We start from the raw sequence: 24,426 nt of genomic DNA, 5'->3' as shown, positions 1-24,426 counted from the left end.
TGTGGCTTATGTTACTTACTTGCCTCCAGAAGAAACTTTGTGGATGGGTTTCTTGATCTTGTACTAATGGGTGAGATGGATATATTCAAATTTTTAAAATTCTTCAAGCTGTATTTATGCAAACATGAACATTTCTGTATTTCAATAAAAACTTAACAAAAAGTGACTACCCAGAGTGTGTACCCAATCCATTGCACCTTCCCCAGGAAGGCTGTAACCATTCATGTATTTCCCTAAGTACCTGTTTACTCTGGAGATAGACCCTCAGCACTTACATTCTCAGGAAGGACAATCCTTGGCTGCTGATGAGCCAGGAAAGGTGCATGGGAGAATGTCTGCAGAGAGAGCGAAGCGCAGCCTACATCTGTAGTCGCTATAAAGGCAGAAGGACACCATCATAAGTTGTAAAACACAGCTCTACTTGTTTCATTCAGAACGAGAAGAAAGCAGCACCAAAAGAGAAATTTCTCCTACGCACGTCTTAGAGACTAGAAACTGTGGGAGCAGAACGGAGAATGTAAAATGGCAAATGGAAGCAGGGCTGAAAACCTGCCGAGGTTCAGAGAAAGAAAAGGCCTTTTGGAACTTGGGGCCCCAACGCTACCCCAGATAGATTCCAGAACCATGCTTCCTGCTAGTGCTAACAACTGCTGAGTCACGGAGGGGAGGCAAAGACACTTCAGCCCCTCCCTGCAGTCAGAAGCTAAACTGTGACCCCCAGAGAACTCAAGGATGCACAAGGCATTTTTTGTAAACCATTAGCAATTTTAATGAGCTACAAATTACCCAACAATAGTGTTTCATTGCATCTGAAATGCTTTGGTTTTGCTAAAGCTGGACAGGCTATAGTTAAATGATTAGAAGAGTAAAGCCTTTAATCCTATAGATTAATAAGGTGTGACCTTTAATGTTGGCAAGCACTTTGTCCATAGAGACAAATGTCATCATTTACCTTATGTGGTCCAGATTTTCTGAAAAGGTTAAGACAGTGCCTTCAGAGTACAGGAATGCTTTTATTAAAGACTTCAAAGAACAAAGAATTGCTGGTCCATCTTTAAAAAGGAGGGGGAGGGGAATAATAATTGCTAAGGAAAATACTGCAGTGGAGGATGAACATTCAGGAAGGCAATAGAGAGAATCCCTTTGGGGATGCCGCCAAGAGGACAAAGCAGCAGCAATTAGCACTGGGGACATTGTGTCCTGATTATCGCCCTGCTCAGGTAATCACAGAAAGGTCAAAGGTTAGTCTCACTGTCTTCCATGGGCTGTAGACTGTCACAGGCAATTTCTCCTAAGAGTTCTGGAATCCCGCCGGGGATGGTCAGGGCAGGAGAGGCAGAGCCGGCTGCTGCTTCCTGGCTGAGCGCCACTTGCTCGGGAGTTTATTAGGCTGGTCTTCCTGCCCTCATCACCTCTAACTTCCCCTTTCACTCCTCCTGCTCGGAAACTGTATAGGGTCCAGCATTCCATGATTATTATTGAATGTCTTTTATGCCCTTGGCGAAGGTCTGAATTGCGACTTCAAAGGTCAAAGACAGTATTCGGCCTCAGATAAATCCAAATGCCCTCATTCCAAGCACCTACCCTATGCAGAGTTTAAAGGAAAAAAGGGAAATACGTGTATCTATGTATCTTTTAGTTCTTCCAAAGGCTCGGCACTTTGAACCAGGAAGCTCCTACTCTCTCTAGAGTCCACATTAAGTCTTCAGATGATTATCAAAAGTGTCACATTCCCCATCCATTTTCATTTGAAAGAATAAGGGAATGATGGCAACAAAGCCAGCCTGATTATTGCTAAATTCAGCAACATGTTTTCCTGACTTGGCAACATGTGCAAGGTATGTTTGAGCCTGCCAGTGAAAAATGTGGTGTGGGTTACCAAAAAGACGCAAACACGGAACCAAGCGTAACAGCTATAAAACTCAAGTGGAATAGACCAAGATAATGATTTTTCATAGGCTCAGATCTATCTCGTCGCGACCTGACTTTCCCCTCAGCCCCTGCATGACAGATGTTCTGATAATGCCAGCTGGTTCAAAATTGAAATGCTGTGCAAAGTACATTTAGATCGATTAAAAGACAAAAATGCTATGCAGCCCCATATGAAATGACTTCTGAACTACTAAACAGCCATGGCCCCCAAACTGGGGAGACTAGGGGACATACACTTTAAAAGGGGAGCTCGGTTTATGGTGTTTCCCTTTGTGTAGAGCAACCCAGCTCTACGCTGCATGGAGGATGTGGTAGATTATTTAGATTAATTCTACTTAAAAGATGCTAGTTTGGATAAAACCAAGCCATTAGTTATAATGGCAACCCAATTAAGCCTGTTTAACACCCCTTATCTCAGCTGTTATAGTAATTGAGGAAGAAAAATAAATTGAAGCCTCGGCCATCATTCCTTGTTACTTCAAGTACCAGTAAAATATCAATCACACTGGAAATACTAGCTACAACTTTGTCACTGACAAAACAGCCCAGTAAAAGAACTCTTGGGATCTGGTAAAGGACAGGCTAGGATCCAAGCCATCCAGACCTCATGCGCAGCCCACAGGGACAGTGGGACCTGGAGCCTGGCTGCCCTTCAATGAGCCCACTCTCCAGCTTAGCTGTGCTGCCCTAGATGTGGGACCAATGCTCTCTCAGCCTCAGTTTCCCCATCTGCAGAGTGAGGACAATGCCACCCTCCCTGCTGGGCTAGAAATCATGAGGACAAAATTCCTGGTGCTTGGTAAACACCTAGTAAATATTTAAGTCAACTGACTTGAACTTACAGACTGACTTTTCTAAACATATTATTGTGAAGTCGCCAACACCTGAGGCAAACTATAAACTGCCATCTGATGACCACCTTGCTGGTGGTTTAAGCATTTTTCTAGGGAAGGAGAGGGTCGCACAGCCCTTAACTCAGAGCAGGGCTCTAAGTGAAACGAACTAGCCAGAAATGCCACCTTGAATATTGGATGATTCATGGAGCCCGCCTGTCTGAATGCAGAGAGTCAAGCCAACACTCATCTGCCTAACAGCAGGACATTTCCACATTGATCAGCCAAATCAACCACCTTAAAAATAATGTGTTCAGACATCCATTGGGAAAAGAAACTGATTTGAGCAACAAAACGCTGTCTGCAATGCCTACCTATCCCAGCTCAATTCCTCCCGCCAAGGTGTCTCTTCACTGGTCCTCCTCTGTGTTTTCTATTCCCCAGTTCAGTAACAGCATCACCAACTGCACAATCCCCAGGCTAGAGCCCAATGCCCTACCTACCCAGCACCCCCAGCCCAATTCTGGCTGTGGGCTCAGCCTCCCTAGCCCAGCCTCCACTCCTGTGTTCCAACTGCCCTCGCCTCAGCCCTCATCATCGGTCCCATTACTGCACTGGCATCCCAGCTGGGCTTCCTATGTCCTCTCTCCTCACTCAAGTTCATTCCTTTCTGTGCCTCCAGCATCCTCTGCTTTTATCAAAGCCACTCTCCTGCTTAAAAGTCTTTGAACTTCTTCCCACAAAATAGCCACGCTGTTTCCTCATCCTAGAACGGCCTTCTCCCTCTCCACAGACTGTTCTCATTTCTAGCACACTTCAAATGCCATCTCTTCACACAGCCTTCCGACCCATGTCCCCAGGCAGTTAATTATGCCACGCCACAAGCCCCAATGACATTTCCCCTCATATCTCTTCCTGCACTTACAATGTTATTCTGCATCTGTTTACGTATCTGCTTCTGCCGCGCCATTAGCATTTCAAGAGCAGGCACCCTCCACTGTTGATTTTTCTGTGCATCCAACCAGGCACAGAGCAGAGGCCCAATAAAAGATTATTGACTGAATGAATAAAATGGACTGTCATGTTTAAACATGACCTCCAAATAAAGTCTTCCCCTATTTTTTCCTTTTCCCTAAAGTCAGAAAAATGGAAATAAAAAAGCCAAAAAGTGGTCTTTTTAAAACAGTTCAGTGTTTCAGATTATTGTCTCTTCTAAAAGAATATTTAGTCCAGTGAAGTGAATGACTGCCCCAGTTCTCCATCAAGCAGTGCACAGAAACCCAGCATTAGCTTTTGCAAAGCTATTTTCTACCAGGATTTTTGTTGGCTTATAGTTACATTTGTTCAACATATAAAATGGAATTGGCAATATCTTTATTAACAAAGAAATTCTTAAAAATGCTTGTGCCTTTTCCTTTGACTTATTTCACTTAGCCAACACTCTCAAGATCCATCCATGTTGTCACAAATGGCAGTATTCCATCTTTTCTTATGGCTGAGTTGTAGGACAAGAACCATGATGTCATTCGTATGTGGGACAAAACAGAAAGCAACGAACAAACAAAACAGACACACTCATAGACACAGACAACAGTATGGTGGTTACCAGAGGGGGACTGGTGAAGGGAGACTGAAGAGGGTGACCTTTCAGTCAAATACATGGCAACAGAAGGAGACGAGACTCTGGGCGGTGAGCACACAACACAGTGTGCAGGTGACGTGTGATAGAACTGCACACCTGGAACTTAGGTAAACTCATGAACAAATGTCACCCCAATAAACAATTTTTAAAAGAGACTTGTGAATTAAAAAGTAAAAGATTCTTGGTTTTATGGGGCAAATGCCAAAAATATTGTAAGTTATGATACCGAAAAGCCATAGTAAATAGAACATTGGGATAAACTAAACAGTACAAAGGATGGCCTTACAGAGAAGAACCCTGGTCCACTCTCACTTTTATGTGAAGGTGAAGACCAGCTTAGAGCCCCGTTCATATGGAACAAAAGATCGGCACTTATTTGCTCACGACTGCTTGGTGGAGGTTCAACTGCTGCACAGCAGCACAGCGGGGACTCAAAGGGAGGTACACTGACCCACCCTGTGCTCACCCCTGTGAACAAGTCTCAGAAACCAGCTGGGGTGCCCAGTCTTAGCTGAGAGACCCACATCTGAACTTTGGCTCCTCTTGACCCATCTTATGATTTCCCTCCCCAAAGTTGGGCCTCAATCTCCCTTGAGACATCAGCTGAGGTCCCTCTACTTGTCCCTGGTGTGGACTCCCTGCTCTGAGCCCCAGCTCCACAGATCCCATCACCCCATCACATACAGTTTTTTCTCCCCCAGGTGAACGGAGGGAGCACTTGAATATAGACACAGCTACTACTCCCAGAATAGAAGGAAATTAAATGGAAAACTGTGGAAATATAATTACATATGATTGCATGTATAAAAAGAATAAAATGCCATTTTTTGAATCAATCAAAATTAATTCAAAAGTCTACCAAGTGCCTCTTGTATAAGAGAGAACCAGCACGGAACACCATCCTGATGCGTACAGCCCGTGGAGCTCAGAAATGAGCTTCCTGTTTTTCCCTCTCCCTGCTTTCCCTTCCTGCACATTATTTTCCACATGGGCAATCCCCCTTTGCACACTACCCCACACACAAAACCACTGCACTCATGACTCCCAGGGAAAGACATGTGCTGCGTACCCCCAGGCCCAACTCACGAAAGATTTGGGACAAGTGACTAGAAAAATCTACTACTTTCCAGAAAGTACTGCTTCTGAAAGTTCTCGGTGAGATCCCAGCACTCTCTGCCTCTGAAGCCAGCCCATCCAAGTGTGGCAAGAGCAGGAACCTTATTCTCCCAAGGGAACTCTTCTGATAAGATGCATTTGCCATCCTATCTTACTAGTGTAGGGACGTTGTAGCATGTGAAAATCTGGTCCCTTGTATAAGGGTGTTTATAGCAGCATTGTGTATAACAGACAAAAATATATAAACAACCCAAATGTCCATAGCCTAGTGAATTAATAAACAAAACATGATCTATTCATACAATGGGATATTATTCAGCCATAAAAAAGGTACAGATTCATGCTATAGCATGGATGAACCTTAGAAACATTATGCAAAAAGAAGTCAGATAAAAAAGGCCACATATTATATAATTCCATTTATAGAAGAGTCCAGAAAACACAAATCTATAGAGAAAAAGAGCAGAATATCAGTTGTCTAGGGCTAGAAGTAGGTGAAGAGAGTTGAGACAAATGGGCCCAAGGGTTTTTTTGAGGGGGTGATGGAAATGTTCTAAAATTAGATAGTGGTGGGACTTCCGCCAAGATGGAGGCATAGGTGGAAACACTGTGCCTTCTCCCACAACCAAGTCTGAATACAACAAAGGTTTGGAGAACAAAGACACAGCCAAAGAACAGAAAATTGAATTATACGGAAGTCCGACAACAACGAACCATTCAACAGGGACCGTAAGAGGGGTGGAGCCAGCAGCGGGGCAGGGTCGGGCAGGAAAGATCCCCCCAACCCAGACACGCAGGCAGCCCAGACCCAGTTGGGGTACAGGGCAGACTGACCGCGGTCACACATTCGTGCACAGTGAGACGGACTGCGCAGGCCCCAGCGGGCGAACCCAGTGGCAGAGGGCTGACGGCAGTGGCACATTCGCATGCAGTGGGACGAAACGTGCGGGCCCCGGTGATGGTGGCAGCTGTGGCTGCAGCAGCGGGAGGCAGCAGGGACCGCCATTGCTCCTCTTTGACCCCGCCCCCACACACAGCGTCAGAACCCACAACCCAGCGACTGAGTTGCCCTGCTCTGGTGAACACCTAGGGCTCCTATCCTGATACGTAACAGGCACGAACAGTCCGAAAGATGGCTCAAGAAGAACTCAAAGCCTAGAGCCAATAACTCTAAGTGACCAGGAAATAGCCAGCCTCTCAGATGCACAGTTCAAAACACTGGTCATCAGGATGCTCACAGAACTGGTTGATTATAGTCACAAATTAGAGGAACATATGAAGGCTGAACTAATTGAAATGAAGGGAAATGCACAGGAAACTAATAGTGATGGAAAGGAAACTGGGACTCAAATCAGTGGAATGGACCAAAAGGAAGAATGAAACATCCAACCAGAAAGAAATGAAGAAGTGAGAATTCAAAAAAATGAGGAGAGGCTTAGGAACCTCCAGGACATCCTTAAATGTTCCAACATCTGAATTATACGGGTACCAGAAAGGGGAAAGAAACAGCCACGAGTGGAAAACGTATTTGAACAAATAATAAAGGAGAACTTCCCCAGTCTGGCAAAGGAAATAGACTTCCAGGAAATCCAGGAAGCTCAGAGAGTGCCAAAGAAGTTGGACCCAAGAAGGAACACACTAAGGCACATCATCATTACATTAGCCAAGACTAAAATGAAGGAGAGGATCCTAGAAGCAGCAAGAGATAAGGGGACAGTCACCTACAAAGGAGTACCCATCAGACTGTCAGCAGATTTCTCAAAAGAGACCTTACAGGCAAGAAGGGGCTGGAAAGAAGTCTTCCAAGTCATGNGAGGGGGTGTGCAGGTGGAGGGGGAAGGGGGGAATAGAACAGCTGTAATGGTATAATCAATAAAATATATTTTTTAAATAAATAAATAAAATAGTGGTCATCATTATACAACTGTAAATTTACTTAATATCAATTCATTTTAAAAATGAAAGTGAAAGACAAAAAAGTAAATTAAAATTGAAAAATGATTTCTAAATCCCTGTGTAACTTTTGAGTTTACATTTCTGTTTCTCATTATTATAGTAACCATGGTTATGGTAAAGAAAATTAGAAAGAGAAAAGTATTATTTTAATGTTAATTATCTGGAGAGATAAACACTTTAAGCTTTCATATATTTCTTTCTCTAGGCACATACATTTTTTAATTTGGATTATACTGTTTTTAATTGTGTCTCTTATTGACAAGATATTTTTTTCTTCCTGAATAATGAAACCTACCAGGACAATAGGTGTTTTTTGGCTAAGTGGAAATTCTGTTTGGTCAGAATTCTGAATTAAATAAAATTCCTATGATTAAAAAAAAGCAAAACCAGCCCTGCTTCTCATTACAGCCAAGCTGGCAGCCCCAGAGCAGAGCTGGAGACCCATGACCAAGACGTGCTCCTTTGGGGACTGGCCCCAGCTCTGCGGGCCTTCCACAGAAAGCAATACGTGGTTGGCCACGTAAACAAGGAAAACACAGAAGACTGCTCTTCACCCTCTCCACCAACAGTCAATGCCACCACAAGTGCCAAAGTAATAAAACTTTGTGCTCTGGAATGTGGCTCAGATGGTGGGCTGGTCACAATCCCCAGTCATTCCATTGACTTCCCAGGCCCCCAGAGAGCACATGGCGTGAGGATACACTGACCATAGCCTGGGACAAGTTACTTAATCTCTCTGAGTCCCAGTTTCCTCTTTTGGGAAACGAGGGAAAACTGGAAAGTAGGACTCCAAATGCTCAAAGTAGCCACCTATCTGCGTTAGAATGTCTGGGTTCAAAATCAAGCAGTGGGGGCCCTTTGGTTCTGTCTCCGTCAGGAAATGTGCTGAGAGGTATTACAAGCGGTCAGTGCTGAGTGGGAGCGACAGAGCCAGAAACAGGGGCAAGAAGTGGCAAGTGCTGGGAAGACCCTGGCTGGCTGCCAACTTCATGAAGTCAGAGCATCTCTAAGGCCTTAAAGTCACAGTCTTCGATGGAACAGACTCTGTCATTGAGATCCATAAGGAAAAAATGGTGGCACTTCCCCCATGTCTTGCCACTGTTTGGCAGCATGAGAACTAAAAGCAAAACGAACAATCCACCAACATTTGAAAGCTGGGGGGATGGGGAGTTGTTGAATGGGAACAGAGTTTCATCTGGGGAAGATGAGAAAGTCACGAGAGGGATGGTGCTGATGACTGCAACAGCGTGAATGCACTAAATGGCACTGAACTGTATACTTAAAAATGGTTAGGAAAGTAAATTTTGTTTTGTATGTTTTACCAAAATAAAAAGCAGGTCCTAGGAAAGATTAAAATAATGATAATAATTATATTAATAATTATATAATATAATAATTATATAATAATCTATGTAGGTAGATTCTTCAGGTTCTTATTTCAACCATGAAACCAAACTAAAATTCCTAAACCATGACTTGGGGTTATTATTATTAAAATAACTATTCCCCAAGGAGAGCCCACTTCCCATTCAACTTAAGAGCTACTGACAGGAATGTTTCATCTCTGAGGGGCCCCACCACCTTCGAACACCATAAAGAGGAAAGCCCTGCGAACACAGTCAGTCTCCCCACCTGTCTGCAGGTGGGACTTCCTCTGACTTTTGAAGTATGGTCTTAGCTCCATATCGCAGAAGTTTTGCTGACACTAAGGCTATTTTTTTTCTATTGAAATAGAAAATTGATGAAGGAGGGCACAGTCCCAACGATGCTTTGGTTCTGATATCTGGTTTTGCAGAGTCATCCCTAGGGGGCTGGGGTTGCCAATGGGAAGGGGAAGAGGAGGGGTGAGGGATTTTTTGCCGAGTGCCAAGGAATTCTGGGAAGCTCCAGTATTTCCTGGGGTCCCAGAACAATTGAAGCGAAATTGGCTTGTGAAGAACCATTACATTTTGAATTACATTTGAATTTTGGATGGTGATTTTTCTCCATCCGGTGCATTATAAACCGGGAGAGGCTCTTTCCCGGGGGAATTTTGAGAATTCACTCGTTACCTTATCAATGAGAAAAACCAGCTAATTTTATTTGACTTCAGAAAAAGACATTACCAGACTGGCCTGGGAATAACACACGGGGAATTGAGGATCGTAGCATAATTAAGTTCACAAAAAGCCAATTCTTATATTGCCTTCTCATCCATTCCACCAAATGACTTCATAACATGTTCAGAGTGAAAAAAGATATAGTGGATTCCTCTGAGATAGTCAATTAGTTCAATTAAAAGAGAAAAATAAGTTTTCAAGAAAGAAATTCGACCAAATGACTGAAGCTGACACTAGACAACCAACTTCAAAGTGATTATGTGTTTCCTTTGAGTTCTTGCTCTTACAAAAGGTGGTGATATGCCATTAGAGATAGCCGTCCTTCTGCTGATTATTTACCCTTGTGTTTCTTCTTAGCAGACATTTATTTAAATATTTACTCTGGAACTGTCTTTGGGTGCTGACATATTTAAAGTTCCACCAGCCCCTGTAAACAGAATGTGCACTCCCTGCCTCACGACTCACTGCTCAGTTCCTTCAAGCTGGTTTCTCCCCCACAAGCGGAAACCTCTCCCCCAAAAGTCACCAATAACAAGCTCCCTGCAAAAGCCCATTGCTTCTCTTGACTCCTTATCCTTTTGGGCATCCTAACACATGGCCTCCTCTTCCAATTCATCTCCCTGGTGTCTCTGCAAACTACCATCTGCTCTCTCAACTCGGGGATTTCCCTCTCCACCCACCTGTCCCTCTCTACTTTCACCTGGGGTGACCTCATTTGCTGGACAGGTTTGAAAAGCATCCAGGCTGACAACACCTCTGTTGCTAACTCAGCCCTGGCATTGCTCCTAGGCTGTGAGCCCCTATGCACAGTCGCACTGAATATAGGAGTCATTAGCAGGGTCAAAGCCCAACTCCTCTTTCTTCTCCCTACTGCCTTCTGCTCTTCGTCTGGAGGCCTCACCTGGGTGCCCAAATCAACAAAAAGAGACATTTCTTTCCTATGCATACTGCCCACATTGTGACTCAACCCATGGCTGGTCTCCAATGTCCAACATCTCCTATAAATGCCATTGTGTGTTTCTAAAATGATAAGTCAGATCAAATCGTTTGCCCCTCTAGCGGCTTCGTGTAGTCCGTAAAATCAGTACAAGCAACCCGTCCTGCTAGTCAAGATTGCACGCCCTACCAGACATCTCCATCCTCATTCCCTTACCATCCTCCCACAGGCCCTGCAGCAGGGGACCGCCCGAGATGTCAGGTGACTTTGCCTATATCCACACAGGCCAGGAGCGAAGGCTGGGCCACAGGCAATGTGAGAGTTAGCAGAATGTCCTATGATCCTCCAGGACTGTGCTCACGGGAGGTTGTGAGGAGCCGCTGTGGCCCATTTCCCACTTGCCCCCCTAAGTCCTAAGACAATTTCTCATCACCTTCTGGGTTCTGATGAGGGGCGAGGCTTTCTATCCACCACTCTTAGGGTGCAGCTGCAGACAATGACACCTCCGAGAAGCAGCTTTAAATTGGCTTCTCAACAACAGGGTGTCCCCTCATTTGTGATGCAGCCAACTGCCTCCTTTCATGTTGGTGTCACCTGCACAGGGCTGCCATTGCCTCATGGTTCTTTGACTGTTCCTGCCAGTAATAAACTGTCTGAATCTCTAAAGCTCTCGTTGTTTCCTTGCCAACAGACCTGCCAGACCTGGCCTGGCCTTGCACTGGACGCCTGTGCTCTGGGCACAGATACTCACTACCCTTCCATCCCCACGTGATTCATAACCTGACTTTAAACTCAATGTGTGTTTCAAAAAATAAACGTAGGATGAGATAAAATAAAATTAAACTTGTAAATCTGGTTCAGTGCAAATGAGGATAGGAGAATTAAATGGAGCCAGACCTTAGGTCAGTATGAGTGCATAAATTTAGAGTACTATAATGGTAAAAGTGCCTCAGACCCTTTAGGAATAAGGCAGATCCGTACACTGACTACCTACGGCCTGCAAATTTGGCTCTAACTTTCCTCATGGAAAATTCAGAACTATTAATGAGTGCTTTGTCCCAAGAGCAAGTCTCTAATGCGTAGATGATTAAAAATAAATTTAGAGGAAGGTAAATGACATCATGCTGGCTCTTATTAAGATTAAACACCCCTTTCTTTAAGTGGAAGACACTGATGCGTAAGTGAGATTATACAGGTTTCTTAAAATAATGTTTCCTAAAATGATCACCATTTCAGGAAGTAGCTGAAATATTGAAAAACTGAAACCTGAAGCACAAGACCCAAAGATTGTGTTGTGATTGTCTCATCTGGCCCTGTAGTCAGCCAGTGCTTTCATTTCTCCTCACTAACCCACCTTTCTCACCCACCTTTCTGCCCTGTGCTTCCTGGCCAAGCCCCAGCCAGCCCCCTGGGCACCATCAGCCTGGCCAGACCCTATTATACTCACAAAAGAAAACCCTGGAAGGGCTCTCTCCTCAGCCAGCTACCCAGTCAGTATAGAGGCAAAGAACACTGCCTTCTCTCCCAGAGCCTCTGCCTTCCTATACCACCAACATGTGGGAACACTTGGGTATTTAGATACAAGGTTGAATTTGGTGAGCAAGGAAAAGTCCGTTTATTATCTCCATTCTTTGGGGGACTTTCACTGTGTTAGTATGACCTGTGTGTTAGAAGCTGTGTCCTAAAGGAGAAGCCTGAAGAACTTAAAGCCAAAGTCCTATATATGGTAACAGGCTTGAAAACCACTAACTCTTATACAAATATGTGAGCTATTACGGTCGGTCCTTTTGAAGCATGTTCATCATAAGGGTGTCTGGCACCAGGAAAGCACTGTGAAAAGTTCCTCTTGCATGTAGCGGTTGTGTACTGACCTCATCCCTTTTGCCCGCAGGCAACCCCCCTGCTACTGGGACCGGAACTGTGCTGATAACCCTGGAAGACGTGAACGACAACGCTCCCTTCATCTACCCCACAGTAGCCGAAGTGTGTGACGACGCCAAAAACCTCAGTGTAGTCATTTTGGGAGCATCAGATAAGGATCTTCACCCAAATACAGATCCTTTCAAATTTGAAATCCATAAACAAACTGTCCCCGATAAAGTCTGGAAGATCTCCAAGATCAACAGTAAGTCCAGTTAGAGATTCTGTAGCTATTTTGTGGCTTTCAGGCAAGTGTCGCAGGCTTGGTTTCCTTTTCTAGACTGTTTCTCCTCTCCTCCCCTCTTGTGCATTCTCAAATGGTTTATTTCAAGTTGTTTATGCACTATACATATTGATAGTTTTCCCTCCAGCAAATGAATACAATTTGTAAGCATATTAAATATCAGTTCCTTACCATGCAAACATGAAGGTTTTTTCTATTGCTTCCTCTCATCTTTTCTCTACTGTATACATTCTACTATCCACCCTGTACTGTGTGCTCTACAGGGTGCACCGCATTCTACCCACCCTATATTGTACACTCTGTAATGTACGCTATACTCTATGCCCTACATCACATAACCTTAGCCTGTGCACTCTGTACTGCCCTCCCTACTCTGTGCATCCTGCACTGTACAGCTCTATACAGTACACCACCCCGTCTGCAGCCTTCCGAAGCCGGAGTCTCTGCTTCTCTCTAAGCACATCCTGGCTCAGCTGTCTCTCCTCTCTCAAATGACTGCATTTACACCAAACTTCACGAGCACTGCAGAGAGATTTTCTATGGTGTGCTTGCTGCTATTAAAGACTGAGGAGGAGAGATGCACCAGTCCAGGAATCTGTAGGAAGGTTAACCTCTACTCCTCCAGCTTCCGCGTCACACTGCAGACCTCCTCAAAATTGACTTCGTCTTTATAATGACCTTGGCTTTTCTTTTGAATCCTTGGCTTTTACCTTCAACTTTGATATCTTCTTTCATCTATCCTGTCCCTCATTTATGAAACTAGCAGGCAATGTCCCTTCCTACCAATCTCCCCGTGTGGGCAGATAGAATTCAGAACTTGGCCCAACATTTATCATCTGCCTTGTTAAGACTGAAACACCAGTGTGTTGAATTATGAAGTATGACTCTCTCCACAATACCTCACCCACTTTCCTCCACGCTGCTAACTTCACCTTGCCTTGAAATGAAACCAAAAACCAGAACTCACACATTAGACATACACTCCATCATCAATAATGAACTTCCCCTGCCATTGACCTAGTCAAGGCCCCTCTTCTTAGATCAGTCACAGAAATTCTGAGAGAGATGGGGAATTACCCATCTCATTAGGTTTCAAAAATGTTTTGTACAATTGTGCATAAAATTTTCTATTACAAATCTCATATGTATTGTTATGGCCTTATCTCACTTCTCATTCTATTAGTGCCTTTCTCTTGTTATTGATTCTATTTGCCCATTTGTCTATTTTATCACTTTTTAAAAAACAAATGTTGTTACACTGATTATTTTTAACTAAAACAGCCTTCTCTTATTTGAGGAGTTACTGTTTTGTTTGCTAGTTTTTGTGGGTCTAGCTGATTCGAATAATCATCACCGGTTCTTTCCAACTGGAACTTTTTTTTAATCCTCACCTGAGGATATGCCCACTGATTTTAGAGAGAGGGGAAGTGAGGACGATGTGGGGGGAGAGGGGGAGAAAAACATCAATGTCATGTCAAAGAAAGACATCGATAGTTGCCTCCCTCATGCTCCCTGACCTGGGATGGAACCCACGACATTTTGGTATATAGAATGATGCTCCAAACAACCGAACCACAGGGGCCAGGACTCCAGCTGGAACTTTCTTATGCAACTGGTTCTCCTACCTGAGGGAGACGGAAAAATGTCCCCGAGTTCACCTGCCATTTCACTGGGGTAGTTTGCTGCCTTGGTTGTATCTGCTGCTGCCTCTAACCTTCATCCGCTTCTGTGTTCACGTCCTCACACTCTGCTTTCCCTCCTGGTCTTATTCAATAGACACGATGCCTTCTAAGTTCTTTTTCTTGTCCCCAAATTATTTTTCTGAACACTTAGCATTTTCCATCCCCAGAAAGGGGCAGCTTAAAAACAAGCAAACAAGCAAAAATCCCTAGTTCTCTGAATGATAGAAAAGAAAATAGCCTGCCCTGGCCAGGTAGCTCATTTGGTTAGAGGTTTTCCCGATACACCACAGTTGTGGGTTCGATCCTGGTCAGAACACATATAGAAATAACCAGTAAACAAATAAATAAATAGAACAACAAATCTATGTCTCTCTCGCACGCGCTCCCCTCCTCCCTCCCTCTCTCTCTCTCCCTCTCTCCCATCTCTCTCTAAAATCAATAAATGTTTTAAAAAGAGAGAAAATAGCCTGAGGCTAAAATGAGTGGCCCAGTAGGGTGGCCACTCTGAGCGCTGTGCAGGAGCCTGGTAATGGCAGATATTTCTAGCAAACATGGGCGTAAAAGCCCCGGCTCCATGCTGCGGATTGTGCTGTGGCTCCCACCCAGGTCTAGGGCTTTGGGCTAAAGACAGTGAAGACGACGGAGTCCGTCCCTGTGGCAACACACAGGGTCCTGCCCATGTGTAAAGTGAGTGGGATTTGCTTTGGGTCCAAGAATGTATTTCGATTATTTGAATTTTCATTCTTATATAGAAATGCTCTGAGCTGATAATTTTTCTCTTTTTTCCAGTTTTGTTGGAAAAGTATAATTGATAAATAAAAATTGTATATATTTAAGATGTACCATATGATCATTTGAGATTAGACTTTTGCATTATCTTTCTAGATATTGAATATGATCTTTGTGAAGTTGGCTTTATTGGCATAATAAATTTGCAGGGAGAGGTTCTTGATAGTCATTTCCACAACAGTGGATCCCCTTGAAACTGATTGTGGTAACACCAAACTACAGCCCTCCTGGATGACGGAAACGTCCTATCTGCACTGTCCAGCATGGTAGACACCTGCCGCGTGTGGCTGCAGATACCCGAAATGTGGCTGGTGCGATGGAACTGAATTTATATTTGTATTCGATGTTAATGAATTTAAGTGTAAATGCTCTCTTGGTTATGAACAGAATGCAACGCCGGTTTTGTGTGTTCTCCCTCTTTCCTTTGGAAAGGTCTGACCCCCTCTCACGAAGGCCCCCCTTGTCTTCATAGATACGCACGCCCTGGTAAGCCTTCTTCAAAACCTGAACAAAGCAAACTACCAGCTGCCCATCATGGTGACAGATTCAGGGAAACCACCCATGACGAACATCACAGACCTCAGGGTACAAGTGTGTTCCTGCAAGAATTCCAAAGTAGACTGCAACGCCGCAGGGGCCCTGCACTTCAGCCCGACCTCGGTCCTGCTCATCTCCCTCTTCAGTTTAGTGTGTAAGTCGGCCCACTCCAGTGTGTGCACACGTATGAAAACTGACCAAAGCCTTTTGTCCCCAAAATATTTGTCCCAGAGGAAGCATTTCTTTCTCATTTATGTCTGGGTAATAGAAGGGGTTACACACAAAAGTGCTCCAACTAATGTTGAAAGGCGTCTTAACACCCCCCTGGCAACCCGAGGAAGTGTGCACAAGCACGCTTTGCTACCCTAAGACCAGGCGATGAGACAACTTCCTGCACCTGCCCCTGAACGTGAGCGGATACAAACGTGCTCAGAGTAGTCAGCTGGTCAGCCAGGGCCCTGTCTCTCTCTGCACTGTTCAGACAGTCTTTCTCAAGGTTAGGGTTGCTACTGTCCCTTTTTAAGAACGGTCATGAGGATTCGTGTATGGCAGTTGGGCAGTCGGGAGAGAGGTAAACGTATAATTCACACATTTTTTTCACTGACTGGTAGTAATGGCTATAATATAATGAAGCATTATTTTAAACAAATTATTATGCCTAGTAATATAGATGTGAGCATAAAATGATTAGGGTATTTGATACATGTATCAAATATTTCCTATTCATGGACTATTAGTCCAATTTTAACTTTAGCAATTATTTTCATATTGTGCCATTCAAAAACCCTTTTGACCTTCGGTATTCACCTTTTGACAAGGATATTGATGTAATTGTGAATTAGGAAGTCAAGAAATTGATGATTAGAAAAAATAACTGAAGTTATTGTATCCTGGTGACAATGGTAAGTCAGGTCAACAGGAAATCATGCATTCCATCATCGGAAATGTGCTGTGTGTAAAGCTCTATGCTGGACCAGCGCCCTGTGGGCAGCACTACGGGGGAAAAGCCCTTATAATGAGAAGCGACTCATTCGATGAGTGGGAGGGAGGGTAGAAGGGAGGGAGGAAGGAAGAAGGAAAGGAAGGAAATATATATTCCTCTCTCTCATTCCTATATTTTTTTCTTCTTTCTTCTTCCTTCCTTTTACTTCAAGAAATAAAATTAGAGGTAAAGGTGTTCTTCTCCCCAGTTTTATTTCCTGTTCTCTCTCCCCAGAGACAGTAGCTGTTATTATGTATGAGTGAGAGTGCGTCCTGGCATTGCTTTACACTTTTGCTACCCCCATACATACCATGTATAGTTCTAGTTTGTGCACTTAGGAAAACCTTATCTAATTTGTATTATGTTGAGCATGATGTTTTGCAACTTATTCTTCTTCCTCTCCCCACTATATCTCCCAGATTCATCTATATTGCGGTAGGTCAGGAGTCAGCAAACTTCTTTCCATAAAGGGCCAGGCAGCAAATATTTTGGGTTCTGTGGGCCACATCAGGACTCTATCACATGTTCTCTCTCTCTCTCACTCTCTCTTTTTTTTTGGCTTCGTTCTTTTCTTCTTTACCACTCTTTAAAAGTGTGAAAACCTAGTTGGAGAGCCACACAAACACACTGAGCCCCACCAGCCATAGTTTACCCCTGTGCTGGTTCATTCATTTTAACTGCTGGAGAGTATCCTGTCCCATGAATATGGCACAGTGTATAACCCTCTATCAACAGATGCATTATGGTTATTTACAATGTTCTGCCATGACCAACTCTATTCTAGTAGCATCTGGAATCTGTTTTCCACTAGCTTCCGAAGACAGTACTACAAGCCCAGTACTGGGTTCTAGGAGAAGTTGGAATTCACATATAGCAGAGTCTGGGTGAAGAAACAAAACTGCCTGTGTCCAAGTGTATGTGTGCTTGCACACATGTGTTATGTGTGCACATGTGTGTTGCTTGTGTTATATGTGCATGTGTGTATGCACAATTATGTGTGTATGGAGAGAGAGAGAGAAGATCATGAGTAGCCACTCACACATCACTGTCTATAAACCCAATTACACAACATCAGATTCTTGATGGCATCCCTTTGAAAAACCAAGGCACTGCAGGCCGCAGCTCTCCTGCTCACTCATCACTACTTAGACTGCAGTGAGTTTTTTACATGGAGACTGCCTCCCTCTATTTGTCAAAATGCAGATTCCCAGGGCTGTCCAACCTGTGAACCAACATCCCAAGTGGCAGTAGCCCCCAGCACAGAGACCCAGTGTTCCTATGTTTTTACACAATATTTTGTAATGATACACATGTATGCTACTATAAATCCATATAGTATAAATATTATTAAAACAATCTGTTTAAAATACCATATTCTACCATGTATAATGTGCACTCATGTTTTTGGCCCAAACTTTCAGGAAAAAAATTATTCATTTTAATTTTTAAATTCAATGTTTCATTTATTTATATTTAGATACTTGTTTTTTGCACTACAAAGGAATTTTTGCATTTATTTTTTAAGACATTATAATATAAGAAATTTTACATAACAAATAATTATAAAACACAAGAACAGATACAAGGTATTTCAGGTACTACCCATGTATAAAGCTCATCCTTATTTTTCCATCAAAAATTTTGGCAAATAAGTGTGCATTATACACAGCAAAATATGGTCAAAGGAATATAAATAAAGGTGACAGTATTTCCTTCTTACGAACAAGGGGTTTTCTTGTGCCCCCTTCTTTGGAGACCCCAGGCCTGTAGATAGAAATAATGAGCAGGTACCCAAAGATTCCACTTCACATCTCTCTGCTGAGTTCTTACATCACAGCCAACCCAAGGCAGAGGTGCCGGGTAACTCCTAAGGCACTCATGTTCATTTTATACTCAAAATATTATCATTGAGAAGAGACAGGTGCGTGTACTCGTATACTTGAGAGATCAAATGTGTTTTTTGTTCTCACCTAAATGGAGAGCCATCCTGTCTAGCAGCATGTGGTTTCCCCCGACCCGTAGGTAAAGCCAAAATCATCTTCACAAAGGCCCTCTGAGTCTTCTACACAGACAGAAATGTGCTTGGTTGACCTTTCAGTGTTTGGCACCACAAGACGGGTATTTTCAGCTTGAAAAACAGCTTAAGAACAGGTGTTATCACTCACCTATTTGACTTCAAATAAAACCTCAGCCTGCCCCTATACAAAAGGCTCAAGATTACTTAATGTTTTTCATTTGAACATTAGAGATGCCTGCCAAGTGTAATAATTCTTGTTTTATTATATACCTAGCCCAAGATGTTCTTCCTAACCAGAAAGGCATGGACCTAATAAGACCCGAGAGACTGGGTCAGAGCAGTCTGACCCAGAGCCAGTGACCCAGAGCCAGTGAATAAGTAACCAGCAGGGGGGGGTGGGGGGCCTAGCTCACACTCACACACTCCGTCTGGACAGCAGAGGTCAGTGGTCAGCAGCCATCCCACCTGTGCTGCTGTTAACATTGACAAGAGGTTACACGGAAATGGGCCTCAACCATTAAACAAGGTGGGGCCAAGAGTAGAAATTATATTATAAAGTACAAGCGTAAGACACCTTCCCAATGCAGCCAGACTCTTTGGGAGAATTCTGGGGTCTGGTCGAATCTGTTTCGTGTTTCTGTAAAGGAGGAGTTGGCGAACTATGGCCTAACGGCCAAATATGGCCCTTCATGATTTTGTACAGAAAGTGTTATTGGAACCGGCCAGGCCCATTCATTTTTGTATTGCCTACGGCTGCCTCCTGCTACAGTGGCAGAGCTGAATGGTCGCCACAGACACCGCGTGAGCCACTATGCTGGAAATACTTGGCCCTTTACAGAAGAAGTGTGCCAACATCTTTAAAGTGTTGTTCATAAAATTGCAGTGATCACATTATACAACATGGAAAGACAAAAACAGGTTTTCTCCTCCCCTCAAATAAGGTTCAGATCCAGGTAGTCTACCATTAACCAAACACCCCGATGTTCTGTGGCCTTTCTCTCTGTTTTCTTCACCAGCCTGGTGGTGTTATGCCACTTTATAGATGAGAAAACTCAGAGAGGTCCCACGTCAGTAAGCAGCGAAGCCCGCACTCACCATTAGGCCGCAAAAAGACAGTAAAAACCTTCCCGTTTCTTAGGATGCTGTAGATGGCTTTACTGCAACTGAGAATTGAACTGAGAGCTGCACTTCCCTCTCTGACATCTAAACGGAGATGAAACTAACGACACTGAAAGTAATAAAAAATGTAAATGAAATTATCTTCACTGCCCATTCTGCTGTTTACTTTCCGTGTTGATGACACTGAGGGACGCATTACTCTCCCCTGTCCCGCCCCCTGACTGGAGGACTAGAGGGCTCTGTGGTGTGACACGGTCAAGTTCAAGGAAGAGTATCGCCCTATGGCCTTTTTATACATTCTCTTAGGCTTAACTAATTAACAATGGCAAGAATGTAAAAAGGCAGATCAGATGGACCACATAAACAAGTACCAGAATTAAATGCCTGTACTTTGGGAGAAGGGAGCATTGAACTGTAAGCTTAATCACAAGAAAGGAGTTTAAAGAGGTGGTTAAGATGAGCAAAAATAAATATATATATTAATCTAATGCTTTTTAGTAAGGTATTATTTGCTTTCCATAAAATTCACCTACTTTAAGTATACAGTTTGATGAGTTTTGGTGACTGTACATAACTGTACACACTACAATCAAAAAAGTCTCCTTGTACCCCTTTGCTATTGATTCTCTCGCCCAACCCAGACCCTCACTGATCTGCCTTCTTTAATTATAGTCTTGTCTTTCCTAGAATTTTCTTGTTTTAATTATTTTTATTTATCTTTAGAGGGAAAGGAAAGGAGAGACGGAGAGAAATAGCAATGTATGGTTGCCTCTTGTGCGTCCCCTGCTCTGGGAATTGGCCTGCAACCCAGGCGTGTGCCCTGCCTGGGAATCAAACCAGTGACCCTTTGGTTCACAGGCCCATGCTTAATCCACTGAGCTACACCATCAAGGGCTCCAGAATTTTCTATAAATGGAATCATACAATCCACAGTGTGGAGCATAGCAGTTTTGTTTGTATTTATTGTGCAATGTGTTAAGAGTGGAGACAAGGCCTGGAGAAGCACCAAACCGAGGTGGAGCAGGTGGTCCCCTGCCTGAGGGTGGCCCCGAGTTGTGCTTTGCAGAGAAGCTGTGGTCCCTTAAAGTGGCTCAACTTCGTGGACCTTGTATGCGCCATGTACACTGGAAGCTTAGAGCTTTACATAAATTACATAGAGAATCTCACGCAATCAGTGTAACAGCTCTCAAAAGTAGAATCACTTATGTTATCATCTAAAATTGACTTAAAACAGGGATTGGTGACTTTCTAAATTAGTGGGTGTTATTCAACCAAAAGTTTTTCTGTTTTTCTCAATGAACAACGTTATTATTTTAAGTTCTTAGTACCACACTGGAAAGTATTTTTAAAGAAAATTAGTGATGCCATTTAATGTTCTTCTTACATCCTTCTTCAAACGTGAGTAAATCTATAGGATATAATTCACTGCAGAGAGTGTAAGGGAATGGGGGCAAAGGCAATTACAACTTCAAGTGAGATGAAGGAATTATGTGAGTTCTGAAGACTCCTCACTGCAAAGCAGTTCACTTGTCCAGCAATATAAGGTCCCTGGCATTGCACATAACAACCCAAAATTGCACCTAAATTAACTTCTTAATTTCCATGGCCCTTTCTTTTAAAACAGATTTAACCCTTAACCTTCTTAATATCATCTTGTTTGTATCTGAGTCACATTACAAAGACTTTGTATACAATTTAGAGATCCTGCTTTAAATTTTGCAAGCAGATGAATGGCAGGTTCAACCTCTAAAAGCACGGGAGTGCAGAGTAGATGGATGAGTTGTAGGTACTGATCTGCCCCTCGACACATTTTGAATGAGAGGCCCAAGCTCTGCAGAGTAACCCATTATAGTTCCAGCGATCAGTTTATTCCAGAATGAATGGCACTCACATTACATCGTAGACTGACCTTTCCGCATTTCTATTTCCTTCATATTAACAAAAGATTTGGTGGTGCCAGTTCTCTGTACAAATTCAAGATATGACAATAATGAAGCAAAAATGTCAGAGGCTGAACTATTTCCACCCATGCTGTTATTGGGCAGAAGGAATACCCTGGGCGAGAGCGCAACCTAGAGAATAATTGTAACTTTGGCAAGTTCAGTAAACTCTGATAAGACAACGTAGGCCATGAAGATGCTGAAGTTGCCATGAGCCAAATACAGGCAGCTTTTGGAAGCCAAGGAAGTGGCCGTTCCCCCAAGAGCCTCCGAAAGGAACACAGCTCTGCTAACACCTTGGTTTTAGCCCCATAAGACCCATTTTGGACCTCTGACCTCCAGAGCTGTAAGAGAATAAATTTGGGTTGTTTAAGCCACTAAGTGTGTGGTCATTCATTACAGCAGCATGAGGAAACTAATATACAATGTCTGAAGAACTACCTCTAGGTAGTTCTTGCTTTTGTACATGACTATAAAAAATATCTGGGGCAATCATCAATCTCTAATCTACCAAGTCAACCTGTTTGTAAAATAGCCACACTCTGGGCTGATGTGTGAGAAAGTGCTCCTTGGTAACAGAGGAGATAGCACTGGGGGTCTGGGTTGAGATGTTTGGCACCAAGCATTTTTGGAGAAGTCCAGCTTTTTAAGATATAAACTATTCTGTCTTCAAATGTTATGCTGAAGAAAAAAATTTCCAAGGTAGTACAATGTTCATAAATGCATTTATTATAGCCTGCCAGTCATGTATCTAGTATCCAGCTGAACTGTTTTGAATCGAGTTGCAATATTCCTTGACTTAAACTCTGAATCTTTGCCATTCAGGTCTGTGAGAACTCCTGACATCTGAAGCTTGACTACCAAGTTTCCATAGCAACAAGAAAAAGAGAAAAAATCCAAATCTGAAGATTGCCGTTTACAGCTCTCGAACTTCACAACTAGGCCTCAATTGCTCCAGATTTTCACTTTCTTTGCAATTTCACTTAGTCTGTACTTCACCATTTTGACAGCTTCTTCCTTTCTCCTTTAATTAATGGAATCCTCTAAATTTTCCTTGAGTGTTTCAAGATCATGGCATATAACATGACCTTCTGGGAGCAGGAACAATGACTACTTTTTCTGGTGTGTTGCCATGTCACTAGTCAGCACTCCCCCACGCAGTTTTGTCTGTGGGTTGGTATTTGTATATGTATGAGTATCTGTATGTGTGTGTACACAGTATTTATAGAGAGAGACGAGGCAGCGGGAGCCTAGTGTCGATGCGTCATTCTTCCTTGGGAGGCTAAACAAGAAGGGACGGAGCCGTGGCAGTGGACCCGCCCAGGGCCCCAGCCGCAAGCTAGGCACTAGCCCAGACCACAGAGGGGATGCTTTTCCAACATCCATTCAGCCCGGGTGTGGCCACGACCCACAGGCAGCTCCACAGAGAGGGAGAGCAGAGACCGAAGTCCTTTCTCTTTAGTCTGAGGACTATAACCAGTGTCACTGCCACCATTTGCCGTGATCCTGAGCAAAAGCATTGAGGAGCAGAGCAGGAAGTTTTACCATCAAATGCCAGGAAAAGGGCTGAATTATTCCCTCATGGGCATCTGCATGCATTTGTATGTGTCCAGAATCCACAGCCCTGCTGTGGATTTAGTTCCTACAGGGACTTGGGTCATGGCAGAGACTCTCTCCCTCTGATTTACGATAGCAAGTGTCATCACCGAGGTCGCACGTGCATACGAAGAGGTTGACAGGTACAGTGTGTATACATATATACACCCACATGTATAGACATACACTTAGGCACAGACACACCATTTGTTTCATACATATGCATAAAATAGAGTAAATACAGGTAGTACCCTTTTGTGTGAGTCGACTACAGTTGTTTGCAAACCTAAAAACAAAAGACGTTCATTATGTATAAAAAGTAATTGATTTTTATTCTGTGAGCATGTCCAAGTAAGAGGAAAGTTAGTGCTCGTACTAAGGTTATCTTCTCGTTGATAAACTAAAGGAACCATCAAAGCTCACACCAAATTTTTCTACCAGGTAAAACTAGTGACAGCCTGTGGCTTTTTATTAGAGCTCGCCACAAACTAGGGTAAGGTAAGTGTCTTAGCATATTTTCATGCTGTTGCTTACTAAAGGTTTGAACCACGCACACACATGCACACATGCTTTCCATGCAATCTCCGTCGGCATCCGTGCTTTTCAGTTCACCTTCTGTAGGAAGTAGAAGTCATATGTTGTCTTTATTGTAGTAAAATTATGCAGATAGACTTCCATATATTGTATTTGTTTCGGTAGTAAATCTTTTTGGAGCATATAGAATGCAGAGCTTTTTTTGCCATTAAAATAAATGGGTATTGGTGGTTAAACCTGCTGGACAACAGCTTTTCTCTGGTTTCTATGTTGTGTTGACTGTTGCTAATGCTGAGTCTTGTCTTTGTGCAAGTTCACACTTTTGACTGGCCAGTTGGGCTCCCCCCCGTACACTCTCATTAGGTGAGTGAGTCCATAGGGCCAGAAGCACCTGCTCACAGCCTGGGCAAGGCACTCGTCTTATCCACCATAATGAACAAGTTCAGCAGTTTGCGGTCGGCTGTGAGATGACTGCATTCTTATAGTCCTGGGACATGGGTATTTTTTCTCTCCAACAATTCCTGTTGCTCAATCAGAACACATCGTGCCCT

General features: G+C 43.4%; 1 protein-coding gene across 1 annotated transcript in view; it reads left to right on the top strand.

Moving 5' to 3' along the window:
* The window catches only part of CDH13 (cadherin 13), a 1,051,180-nt gene extending 1,027,060 nt beyond the window's left edge, over positions 1 to 24,120 (top strand). Inside the window, exons 12-14 of the mRNA XM_037040313.1 lie at positions 12,407 to 12,640; positions 15,623 to 15,841; positions 22,571 to 24,120. Coding sequence (XP_036896208.1) covers positions 12,407 to 12,640; positions 15,623 to 15,841; positions 22,571 to 22,578 — 461 coding nt within the window. The 3' untranslated portion in view covers positions 22,579 to 24,120. The remainder of the gene's footprint in view (positions 1 to 12,406; positions 12,641 to 15,622; positions 15,842 to 22,570) is intronic.
* The last annotated feature ends 306 nt before the right edge of the window (positions 24,121 to 24,426 follow it).

The sequence above is a fragment of the Sturnira hondurensis genome, unplaced genomic scaffold (genome assembly GCF_014824575.4).
Source record: "Sturnira hondurensis isolate 20B ecotype Veracruz unplaced genomic scaffold, ASM1482457v3 Scaffold0002597, whole genome shotgun sequence".
Lineage (NCBI taxonomy): Eukaryota > Metazoa > Chordata > Mammalia > Chiroptera > Phyllostomidae > Sturnira > Sturnira hondurensis.
The sequence above is the reverse complement of the archived record's forward strand: the minus strand, read 5'-3'. Positions and strand labels throughout refer to the sequence as shown.